We start from the raw sequence: 11,890 nt of genomic DNA, 5'->3' as shown, positions 1-11,890 counted from the left end.
ACGCAGGATTAGCCCTAAGCATCCTAAAGCATCCAAGAAAAGTGTGTATCCAACCTTTGCTTGAAGACTTCCAGTGAGGGGGCGCTCACCACCTCCTTAGGCAGCCTATTCCACTGCTGAACTACTCTGACTGTGAAAAACTTTTTCCTGATATCTAGCCTATATCGTTGTACTTGAAGTTTAAACCCATTACTGCGTGTCCTCTCCTCTGCAGCCAGCAGAAACAGCATCCTGCCCTCCTCCAAGTGACAACCTTTCAAATACTTAAAGAGGGCTATCATGTCCCCTCTCAACCTCCTTTTCTCCAGGCTGAACATTCCCAAGTCCCTCAACCTGTCTTCATAGGGCTTGGTCCCTTGGCCCCAGATCATCTTCGTCGCTCTCCTCTGTACCCTTTCAATTTTATCGATGTCCTTCTTGAAGTGAGGCCTCCAGAACTGCACACAGTACTCCAGGTGTGGTCTGACCAGTGCCGTATACAATGGGACTATGACATCTTGTGATTTTGATGTGATGCCTCTGTTGATACAGCCCAAAATGGCATTTGCCTTTTTTACCGCTGCATCACACTGCCTGCTCATGTTTAGTTTACAATCCACAAGTACCCCAAGGTCTCGTTCACACACAGTGCTACCTAGAAGCGTATCCCCCATCCAGTAGGCATGCTTTTCATTTTTCTGACCCAGATGCAGAACTTTACACTTATCTTTATTAAATTGCATCTTGTTCTCATTTGCCCATTTTTCCATTGTGTTCTCGTTGAACTCTGTCTCTATCTTCCGGAGTATTTGCCAGTCCTCCCAATTTGGTGTCATCTGCAAACTTGATGAGTAGTCCCTCCACCCCCTCATCTAGATCATTAATAAATATGTTAAAAAGTACCGGGCCGAGCACCGAACCCTGAGGTACCCCGCTACTCACCTCTCTCCAGTCTGATGAAACACCATTGACAACAACTCTTTGAGTGCGGTTCTCTAACCAATTCCCTATCCACCTAACAATCTGAAAATCCAGATTGCAGTCCTTCAACTTATCCATCAGAACATCATGGGGAACCTTGTCAAAAGCTTTACTAAAATCCAAGTAAATGACATCAACCAAATTTCCCCGATCCAGCAAACCTGTTACTTGGTCAAAAAAGGAAACTAGGTTGGTCTGGCAGGACCTGTTGGAGACAAATCCATGCTGACTTCCTTGGATCACCAAATTGTTGTCCTCCAGATGTTTGCAGATCGCTCCCTTTAATATCTGCTCCATTATCTTCCCCACAACAGAGGTCAGACTCACTGGTCTGTAGTTTCCCGGGTCATCCTTCCTCCCTTTTTTGAAGATCGGAATAACGTTTGCTCTTTTCCAGTCCTCCGGGACATCTCCAGTCCTTAAAGAGGTTCCGAAGATGATGGACAAGGGCTGTGCAAGTTCTCTGGAAAGTTCTTTGAGTACTCTCGGGTGCATTTCATCTGGACCAGGGGATTTGAACTCATCCAGTGCAGCTAAATGCCTCTCGACAACCTCTCTATCCATGTTAACCTGCCACCCAGACACTATCCTTTGGCTACAGCCATCTCTAGATGTGCCTAAACACTTTGACCTGTGGGAAAAAACAGATGTAAAATAGGCACTAAGCCTTTCTGCTTTCTCTGCATCTTTCGTTAGAGTTTGTCCATCCGCACCCAACAGCGGGCCTATTGCCTCCTTTACTTTACGTTTGCTCCTCACGTAACTGAAAAATCTTTTCTTGTTACAATGGGCTTCCCTGGCCAATCTTAGCTCACTCTCAGCTTTGGCCTTTCTGATGATTGATCTACAGTGCCTAGTAACCTGTAGGTACTCTTCTTTAGAGCTCTGTCCTTCCCTCCATTTCCTGAACATTTTCCTTTTCTTTCTTAGTTCCTCTTGAAGTTCTCTGTTCATCCAAATAGGCTTCTTAGAGCTCCTGCAGTGTTTGCGTATTTCTGGAATAGTCATTGATTGAGCATGCAATAGCTCTTGTTTGAGTAGTGCCCACCCTTCACATGCTCCCTTCCCTTCCAGCATTCTCGTCCATGGTATGACACTCATCATGTCTTTGAGTTTATTAAAGTTTGCCCTACGAAAATCCAACATCCGCGTCTGGCTACAAGCTTCCTTGGCTCCCCATCTCAAAAGGAATTCTATGAGGACATGGTCGCTTCCCCCTAGGGTCCCCACCTCCTTCACCTCATCCACCAACTCTTGCCTGTTGGTCAGTATTAAGTCCAGTATGGCTGAACCTCTTGTGGGTTCATCTACCATTTGATAAATGAAATTGTCAGCCAGGCAGGTCAGAAAGTTGCTTGACTGAGACTGATGGATCAAACACTTTGGCTTCACTCATGGTTAATCTTCTTTCTACAATCCAAACATTTATACCATTTCTCCCCAGTTTAATTTTTTAAACATTTGTATGGTTACAATATGGTAATAGGAACATAAGAAAGGTTCTGCTGGATCAGACCACTAGTCCATCCTCCCTCACACAGTGATTGACTACTTCCTCTGGAAGACCAACAACAGGGCAGAGAGGCTGAGGCCATCTCCTGGTGTTGCCTCCTGGCTCTGGGACTCAGTTCTGAATGTGGAGGTTCCCCTCAGTCACCACTGGCTTGGTTAATCTAAGATCCTTTTAAAACTGTCTATACCTGTGGCTATCACAATGATCTTGGGCAGCAAATTCTATATTTCCTATCCTTTAATGATCCACGTTCTGTGAAGTCTGAGGTGTGAACATTCATTCATTCATTCATTCATTCATTCATTCATTCATTCATTCATTCATTCATTCATTCATTCATTCATTCATTCACATTTATGTACCGCCCTCCCCAAAGGCTCAGGGCAGTTTACATGGAACTAAGAACTGTACAAAGAACCATACATAAAAGGTAAAGGTAAAGGTATCCCCTGTGCAAGCACCGAGTCATGTCTGACCCTTGGGGTGACGCCCTCCAGCGTTTTCATGGCAGACTCAATACGGGGTGGTTTGCCAGTGCCTTCCCCAGTCATTACCGTTTACCCCCCAGCAAGCTGGGTACCCATTTTACCGACCTTGGAAGGATGAAAGGCTGAGTCAACCTTGAGCCGGCTGCTGGGATTGAACTCCCAGCCTCATGGGCAGAGCTTTCAGACTGCATGTCTGCTGCCTTACCACTCTGCGCCACAAGAGGCTCCTTAAACCATACATATAAATAACTATAACATTAATAATACTAGATTCAAATGGGTAGCTGTGTTGGTCTGAAGTAGCACAACAGAATCAGAGTCCAGTAGCACCTTTAAGACCAAAAAAGATTTATTCAGGGCATGAGCTTTCAAGTGCAAGCACTCTTTGTCAGACTAAGAATACTTACTTAATAATATTAATAATACTAATTGATGATAACAGGGTAACAGAACAACATTAAACAGTAATAAGAGTACCTCTTATCACAGGTTGGCAAGCACGGATTATATGACATGTCCACACACGGAGCATTCAATATTTCCCGCCAGAGTGGATTTGTCATTGCTTCACAAGGTAATGTTTATTTGAGAATCACTTTTCACACTTTGAGCATTCAAAAGATTTTCCCCCGTGTGGATTGTTTGATGCTGCTGAAGACTAGAACTGTGATCAAATTTCTTTCCACACATTGAGCACTCAAAATGTTGCCCTCCTGCATGGGTTCTTTGATGCTGCTGAAGAGCACATCTACGGCTCTTTTCGCACAATGAGCAATCAAAAGGTTTCTCCCCTGTGTGGGTTCTCTGATGCAGCTGACAAGTAAAACTGCGACTAAATTTCTTTCTGCACACTGAGCACTCAAAAGGTTTCTCCCCTGTGTGGGTTTATTTGATGCCGCTGAAGATCAGAATTATAACAGAATTTCTTTCCACACTTTGAGCATTCAAAAGGTTTCTCCCCTGTGTGGATTCTTTGATGCACCTGAAGACTAGCACTTTGAAAGAATTTCCTTCTACACACTGAACACTCAAAAGGTTTCTCCCCTGTGTGGGTTCTCTGATGCTGCTCAAGATCAGAACAACAACTGCATTTCTTTCCACACAATGAGCACTTAAATGGGTTCTCCTCTGTGTGGATTCTCTGATGAACCTGAAGATTAGAACTGTGATTGAATTTCTTTCTGCACACAGAGGACCCAAACGTTCTCACTCCAGTGTGGGTTCTTTGATGCCGCTGAAGACTAGACCTGAGAACAAATTTCTTTGCGCACACTGAGCACTCAAAAGGTTTCTCCCCTGTGTGGGTTCTTTGATGCACCTGAAGATAAGAATTACAACCGAATTTCTTTCCGCACACTGAACACGCAAAAGGTTTCTCCCCCATGTGTGTTCTCTGATGCAGCTGACAAGTAAAACTGCGACTGAATTTCTTTCCGCACATTGAGCATTCAAAAGGTTTCTCCCCTGTGTGGGTACTTTGATGCCGTTGAAGATCAGAATTATAACTGAATTTCTTTCTGCACACTGAGCACTCAAAAGGTTTCTCCCCTGTGTGGGTTCTTTGATGCCGCTGACAAGTAAAACTGCGACTGAATTTCTTTCCACACTCTGAGCATTCAAAAAGTTTCTCCCCTGTGTGGATTCTATGATGCACCTGAAGACTACAGCTTTGATAGAATTTCTTTCTGCACACTGAACATTCAAACAGTTTATCCGCTGTGTGGGTTCTTCGATGCCGTTGAAGATCAGAATTATAACTGAATTTCTTTCTGCACACTGAGCACTCAAAAGGTTTCTCTGCTGTGTGGGTTCTTCGATGCCGCTGAAGATCAGAATTATATCTGAATTTCTTTCTGCACACTGAGCACTCAAAAGGTTTCTCCCCTGTATGGGTTCTTTGATGCCGCTGAAGGTCAGAATTACAACCAAATTTCTTTCTGCACACTGAGCACTCAAAAGGTTTCTCCCCTGTGTGTGTTCTCTGATGCAGCTGACAAGTAAAACTGCGACTGAATTTCTTTCCACACTCTGAGCATTCAAAAGGTTTCTCCCCTGTGTGGATTCTATGATGCACCTGAAGACTAGAGCTTTGATAGAATTTCTTTCTGCACACTGAGCACTCAAACAGTTTCTCCGCTGGGTGGGTTCTTCGATGCCGCTGAAGATCAGAATTATAACTGAATTTCTTTCCGCAAACTGAGCACTCAAAAGGTTTCTCCCCTGTGTGGGTTCTTTGATGCCGCTGAAGATCAGAATTACAACCAAATTTCTTTCCGCACACTGAGCATTCAAAAGGTTTCTCCCCTGTGTGGATTCTATGATGCACCTGAAGACTAGAGCTTCGATAGAATTTCTTTCTGCACACTGAGCACTCAAACCGTTTCTCCGCTGTGTGGGATCTCTGATGCCGCTCAAGCTCAGAACTACAACTGCATTTCTTTCCACGCATTGAACACTTACAAGGGTTCTCCTTTGTGTGGGTTCTTTGATGCCGCCGAAGATTAAAAATTTGATTGAATTTCTTTCCACACTCTGAGCATTCAAAAGGTTTCTCCCCTGTGTGGGTTCTCTGATGCTGCCGAAGATTAGAACTATGACTGAATTTCTTTCTGCACACTGAGCACTCAAACAGTTTCTCCGCTGTGTGGGTTCTTCGATGCCGCTGAAGATCAGAATTATAACTGAATTTCTTTCTGCACACTGAGCACTCAAAAGGTTTCTCCCCTGTATGGGTCCTTTGATGCCGCTGAAGGTCAGAATTACAACCAAATTTCTTTCTGCACACTGAGCACTCAAAAGGTTTCTCCCCTGTGTGTGTTCTCTGATGCAGCTGACAAGTAAAACTGCGACTGAATTTCTTTCCACACTCTGAGCATTCAAAAGGTTTCTCCCCTGTGTGGATTCTATGATGCACCTGAAGACTAGAGCTTTGATAGAATTTCTTTCCGCAAACTGAGCACTCAAAAGGTTTCTCCCCTGTGTGGGTTCTTTGATGCCGCTGAAGATCAGAATTACAACCAAATTTCTTTCCGCACACTGAGCATTCAAAAGGTTTCTCCCCTGTGTGGATTCTATGATGCACCTGAAGACTAGAGCTTCGATAGAATTTCTTTCTGCACACTGTGCACTCAAACCGTTTCTCTGCTGTGTGGGATCTCTGATGCCGCTCAAGCTCAGAACTACAACTGCATTTCTTTCCACGCATTGAACACTTACAAGGGTTCTCCTTTGTATGGGTTCTTTGATGCCGCCGAAGATTAGAAATTTGATTGAATTTCTTTCCACACTCTGAGCATTCAAAAGGTTTCTCCCCAGTGTGGGTTCTCTGATGCTGCCGAAGATTAGAACTATGACTGAATTTCTTTCTGCACACTGAGCACTCAAAGAGTTTCTCCCCTGTGTGGGATCTCTGATGCCGCTCAAGCTCAGAACTACAACTGCATTTCTTTCCACGCATTGAACACTTACAAGGGTTCTCCTTTGTGTGGGTTCTTTGATGTCGTTGAAGATCAGAATTACAACTGAATTTCTTTCTACACTCTGAGCATTTAAAAGGTTTCTCCCCAGTGTGGGTTCTTTGGTGTATCTGCAGATGAGAACGTTGACTGAATTTCTTTCCACACTGAGAGCACTCAAAATGTTTCTCCCCAGTGTGGGTTCTTTGATGCCTCTGAAGATTAGAACTTTGATTGAATTTCTTTCCACAGTCAGAGCACTCAAAACGTTTCTCCCCAGTGTGGGTTCTTTGATGCCGCTGAAGATTAGAACTGTGATTGAATTTCTTTCTGCACACTGAACACTCAAAAGGTTTCTCCCCTGTGTAGGCACTTTGGTGATCAAGGATCAGTGAATGTGGAAAGCTTTTATGTGCCTTCATTATATGATGCATTGGAGAATTTGCAGTATCCTTTGTTCCCTCAGATGCTGTCATTCCACTCTCTGAGCAGATAAAAAGCTTCTCTCCTGAAGGAATCCTTTGGTTTTGAACAAGGCCTGTTTTTTTGGGAAGGCTCTTCTTCTGCCTCTTAGGCCCATCTTGATTCCTAATATTTCTCCTCAAGTCTTCAGTCTTGACTTCGCCTGGCGACAGATGATGCAGTTCCTCTTCCTCTTCATCCCCCTGATGATCCCCTGCTGGAAGAAAGACAGACAGAGATCCCATGAGCTCCCATGCCTGATCTGCCCTTGAATTTCCCTTCACAGCATTTCAGCTGGGTCGGTCTCAAAACAACATACTGCTGTGTAAGAGTTTGATTCAAGTGTGACATGAAAAAGAAGCAAACCATACTTACTGAGAAACGCCACGCTCCTGTAGTTCTCCAGCATGACTTCTCTGTAGAGAGCTCTTTGGCCCAGATCCAGCAGGGCCCACTCCGCCTCCGTGAAATCCACGGCCACCTCCTCAAAGGAAACTGGAGACTGAAAGAGAAAGCAGATTCTGTCATCAGAGATGACACCAGGCAGAAACGCCACTCTGGAAGGGGGTCATTCCAGGAGGGTTCAGGATGGAGAGCTAGAGACTGGTAAAAGGAGAGGTGTTCACCCCCTCTCAAACGCAGACTTCTTAATGACAGCTACAAGAACAAAAGCCCCCTTGAGGCCGTCCCCTACTGATGACTCCTACCTGGACTGGAAGTACCACAGCCCTTCCCACGTCTCTGCCAGGGCGACGGTTCAACAGTGTCTCTTCACTGCCTGCAAGGGAGAGAAGATGGGAAGAAGGAGTGTTAGTCTTGACTTCCTGTTTTCTTTGGTCTCTGAGCACGGCTTCTTCTAGCCCTGCTCCCAAGGGGTGAAACCGCGCCCTGTGTACACTCAACCAAATGTATAATGGCTTTGAGTAAGTTGTGGGAGAGGGGGAAAGAGAAGGAGCAGGACCCTATGAGGCTCCAGGGATTATAAACCCTGCCAATATATTTCAGATTTCAAAATGTGCCTGTGAGCTCCAGACCTCAGAAACAGATCAGCATCTTTCTAGGATCAGGTCTGAGGCCCACAGATGCCTTCCTCCCTTCAGCTGCCTCCCCCCACCCCCTTGTGTCTGGGCTGTTTGGTGGAAAGGTCTGCATGTGGAAAGGGCACCATAGCAGTACGGTTTTCAGAGGAACATTAATTCCAGAATGTGGAGTTTCCAAGTATTCACCAGGGCAAATAGCTGTATCCGGATCTGTCTGCTTTTTCTTTTTTTGAGCTCACTTGAGTCCTTCGAAGGGAAAGAAGGCGACATATAGATTGTAATGAATATTTTCATAAATGTGAACAGGAATGGAGTTTCCCTCCCTGAATCATTTTGATCCCTCTTAACAGCGAGTGGCCATCAGGACATCCGCTAATAATGTGCCACAAGAGTCCTCTCTTGGTCTCCTGCAGAATTATTTAGTTTTTTCCCCTCACCTGAACCTGCTATTTAACAATTCCACTATGTGCCCCTATCCCATCCAGGCACAAGGCACCCTTACCAGGGGAGAGGGCCTCTCGGGCACGCTCCTGAGACTGCTCCCTCTGCCAGTCCTCAGAAGGAACTCCTTCCACCTCAGAGAAATTCCCTTCCATCTTTACAGAGGGTCCCTGAAACAACAGCAAGAGAGTTGTAGGAAGTAGGAGCAGGGAACGGGCTGAGGATGGATAGAAGGATGGATAGATTAAAAGACAGATTCATTCATTCATTCATTCATTCATTCATTCATTCATTTCATCTACTGCCCTAAGGCTCAGGACAGTTTAGATGAAATGGGAACAATACAAATAATACAGTTTATAGTAATGTGTTAATAACAATAACAACAATATAGTGATAACAATAAACGTTGTAGAACGGTAGAATACTAGAGAACATTAATCAGCTCGTACTGAAGGCCCAGTGGTTTGGGCAGATCTGTAATGACTGTCGTCAGAGGGAGGCTTGGGGGCCAATGGGAAGTGGTGGTTCAGATGCCTGGCAGAGGAGTTCCCTTTTGCAGGCCCTGTGGAACTGTTTTAGCTCTGTTAACCTGCCCCGCTGCCAGATTTCTCATCCCTACCTCATCCAGAACAGCTTCAAGCCCAGGAGCAAGAATTAGGGCTGGAGTTTCTTCACAGTCTAGTGCGTTTTCTCAAGGTAGAAATACCTGGCAATGAGGATAAGGTTGTTGCTTGAAGTGAAGGAAGGAAACCCCCTCACCTGGTCCACCTGCCTCCTCTCCTCCGCCTGGCTCAGGAGGAAGCCTTCGGCCAGGGCCACCGCCTGGGAACTGCTCTCCGGCCCACATCCTCTGACCCAGCTCTTCATCTCCAGGGGCAGGAAGTCCAGGAACTGCTCCAGGATCACCCGGTCCAGGATCTGCTGCTTGCTGTGCCTCTCCGGCTCCAGCCAGCGGCTGCAGAGTCCATGGAGGTGGCTGCAAACCTCTCGGGGCCCCTCGGCCTCCTGGTAGCGGAAGTGCCCGAAGTGTCGATTGTGCGTATCCGTAGTTATTATTTCCTGAGCCAGGATCTCTGGAGCAGCTCTTTCACAACATTCAGCACCACTCCCTTCCTGGGTGTGATGAGGGCCTTTCCTTCCTCTCTGGATGATTCCAGGTCCTTCTGGGTCCTGTTCTTCCATCACCTTCCCGTTTTCTTGGACCACCTCTGGTTGTAGAAATATGTCCTGTGACTACAGAGAAGGAAAATTATTTTATTTCAGCATCAAAATCATATGAATTCATGAGGATCTACTTCTAAGATCCATGTTTTTACGCTATTGGTGTTCCACAAAATATAAGACCTAGGAGGATCTGTTTAAATCTAGAATTGACTTTCCTTTTGCAGGATAAAATGCAGAGCATCGCTGCTTCAGTATGTTCCACTTTGACCTTATGGCTAGGAGCCACTCATGGGCTTCTGCTCTGGATGTTTATCTGATTCTCCTCTTGAAACTTCTCCAGGTGAAGGTAGGTAAGCTGCTGGGATGAACAGGACAGTGTGTGTGGGGGGGGGATAGATTCAGGTGGGTTGCCTTATTCTAATTCTTATAAAAAGTTTAAAAAAAGATTTAGTATAACTATCAATTTCAATTGTAATAATTTGGATTTTTCTTCATTTTTAAATGTCAGATAACAACACCTAATTGTGAAAAATACTCTCAGAATGTGCGTTCTATATCCTTAATGCATTTTTGAGCACTGAGGAAGGCCGTAGAGGTCAAAACATGTCAAGTTTCTTGTGGTTCATCAGACAGATCCATCTGTTAGGAATGTTTGTAAATAGCACAGTCTGATATCCAGTAATGGAATGGTTTTCATTTTATATATGTGCACTATATAATACAAATATTTTAATTTAATTTTAGAAGAAGAGTTGGTGTTTATACCTCCCTTTTCACTACCCAAAGGTATCCCTGGTTGTAGCCTCATTTGGAATACTGTGTACAGTTCTGAAGAAGCGTCCAGTTTTATACCCTGCTTTTTCACTACCTGAAAGCATCTCAAAGAAGCCTATAATTACCCTTTCCTCTTCCCACTACAGGCACCCTGTGAGGTAGGCAGGGCTGACAGAGCTCCGACAGCACTGCCCTGTGAGAACAGCTCTATCAGGGCTGTGACTAGCCCAAGGTCACCCAGCTGGCTGCATGTGGAGGAGCAGGGAATCAAACCCAGCTTGCCTGATTAGAAGTCACCACTCTTAACCAACACATCCAATTTGTTGCAGTTTGACTCTCTTGACAAAATTGCGTACCTACGGTGGTCAGAAGGGACATAACAACGTTTGGGCCCAGGGGCACCGTTAAGACCAACACATTTTCGTTCTGGTCGAATGGTTCAGGAGGAGAGATGCAAATGGGTAGCCAAGTTTAAAAAGAAACAAATAAAGTTGCACCATAAAACCAGAGTCCAGTCAGGCACCTTTAAGACCAACAAAGATTTACTCAAGGCCTGAGCTAATTGAGAACTCCCTATCTGACAGTGGGAATACATAACAAAAATTAATTTTTTACTTTCTCAGCTACATCCTTCAACAATCCCTATAGGGCAGGGGTAGTCAAACTGCGGCCCTCCAGATGTCCATGGACTACAACTCCCAGAAGCCCCTGCCAGCATTCGCTGGCAGGGGCTTCTGGGAGTTGTAGTCCATGGACATCTGGAGGGCCGCAGTTTGACTACCCCTGCTATAGGGCAAGGGTTGTCAAACTGTGGCCCTCCAGATGTCCATGGACTACAATTCCCATGAGCCCCTGCCAACATTTGCATTTGCTGGCAGGGGCTCATGGGAACTGTAATCCATGGACATCTGGAGGGCTGCAGTCTGACTACCCCTGCCCTATAGGGAGGGAGAGGCTGGGGGGTGACAGTCTCCCGTCCAGCAAAGGGGTTGGGTGGCCTTGCGGGGCAGCCAAGGGGCCTGAAGACTCGCCTGGGACCCCTTTCTGGGCAGCTCGGGGGACCCTCCCGGCCGAGGATTTCCTTCCAGCGGCTTCTCTCCATTCCCGGCCTTCCTGCCCCTGCAAAGCCCCCCGAGGCCCCCAACCCAATTTAAGAAGGCATCGGGGAAACCCACGCAGAGAGGAAACACGTGACGGCAACGCCCTTTGCAAGGATTGCTGCAACCTCTGTTAACCCCCCCTCCTCCCCGGCCTTACTCGCGAGGAAGCCTCCCCGGGCTCCGGCTGCGACGCTGCAAACGCTGCGGAGGCCTCACCTGTCACTCAAGAGCAGAGCCCTCCCCCCCACACACACACACCCACCCACGGCGCCTGTTTAGCCGCAGGCTCTATTGCTTTAACCCTCTCAGGGCCGCGGGGGAAGGGGAAAGGGCTTCTCTCCTCTGCAGAGCTCGACCGGACGGACTTCAGCCGCCCTGCAGCTCAAAGGGGCTGCTCTGGAGTCACGCGAACCGGGGTGGCGCTCAGAAAACGTGTTTTTTTTGGGGGGTGGTCAAAAGACTGACTGGCTGAGGCAGCTAGATAGCAAGG

At 46.3% G+C, this 11,890-nt stretch overlaps 1 protein-coding gene across 5 annotated transcripts; it reads right to left on the bottom strand.

Annotated features, from left to right (window-relative positions):
• Positions 1-3,292: 3,292 nt before the first annotated feature.
• On the bottom strand, positions 3,293-11,665 carry LOC143833878 (uncharacterized). Of its 5 annotated transcripts, none has more exons than XM_077330106.1 (6): positions 11,558-11,665; positions 9,122-9,595; positions 8,421-8,529; positions 7,586-7,656; positions 7,254-7,380; positions 3,293-7,095 (listed from the first exon to the last, which is right to left on the bottom strand). In XM_077330106.1, the coding sequence occupies exons 2-6, from the start codon at positions 9,542-9,544 to the stop codon at positions 3,821-3,823; spliced, it is 4,005 nt and encodes a 1,334-aa protein (XP_077186221.1). In that variant the 5' UTR covers positions 9,545-9,595; positions 11,558-11,665; the 3' UTR covers positions 3,293-3,820. The 5 variants fall into 5 exon arrangements, with proteins under 5 accessions (XP_077186221.1, XP_077186223.1, XP_077186222.1 ...); XM_077330108.1 differs by having other exon boundaries at positions 3,293-7,092; XM_077330107.1 differs by lacking the exon at positions 11,558-11,665 and adding an exon at positions 10,657-10,914.
• Between the last annotated feature and the right edge of the window lie 225 nt (positions 11,666-11,890).

Source organism: Paroedura picta, chromosome 3, assembly GCF_049243985.1.
Source record: "Paroedura picta isolate Pp20150507F chromosome 3, Ppicta_v3.0, whole genome shotgun sequence".
In the NCBI taxonomy this organism is placed as follows: Eukaryota; Metazoa; Chordata; class Lepidosauria; order Squamata; family Gekkonidae; genus Paroedura; species Paroedura picta.
The sequence above is the reverse complement of the archived record's forward strand: the minus strand, read 5'-3'. Positions and strand labels throughout refer to the sequence as shown.

Bases quoted from the DNA above. Each gene is read 5' to 3' on its own strand.
- LOC143833878 (XM_077330106.1), bottom strand. From the start codon at position 9,544: ATGGAAGAACAGGACCCAGAAGGACCTGGAATCATCCAGAGAGGAAGG. The intron at 7,657-8,420 runs GTAAGGGTGCCT...TCTCCCTTGCAG, and splicing joins CCGAGAGGCCCTCTCCCCTG to GCAGTGAAGAGACACTGTTG. The intron at 7,096-7,253 runs GTAAGTATGGTT...TCTTTCTTCCAG, and splicing joins CAGGAGCGTGGCGTTTCTCA to CAGGGGATCATCAGGGGGAT.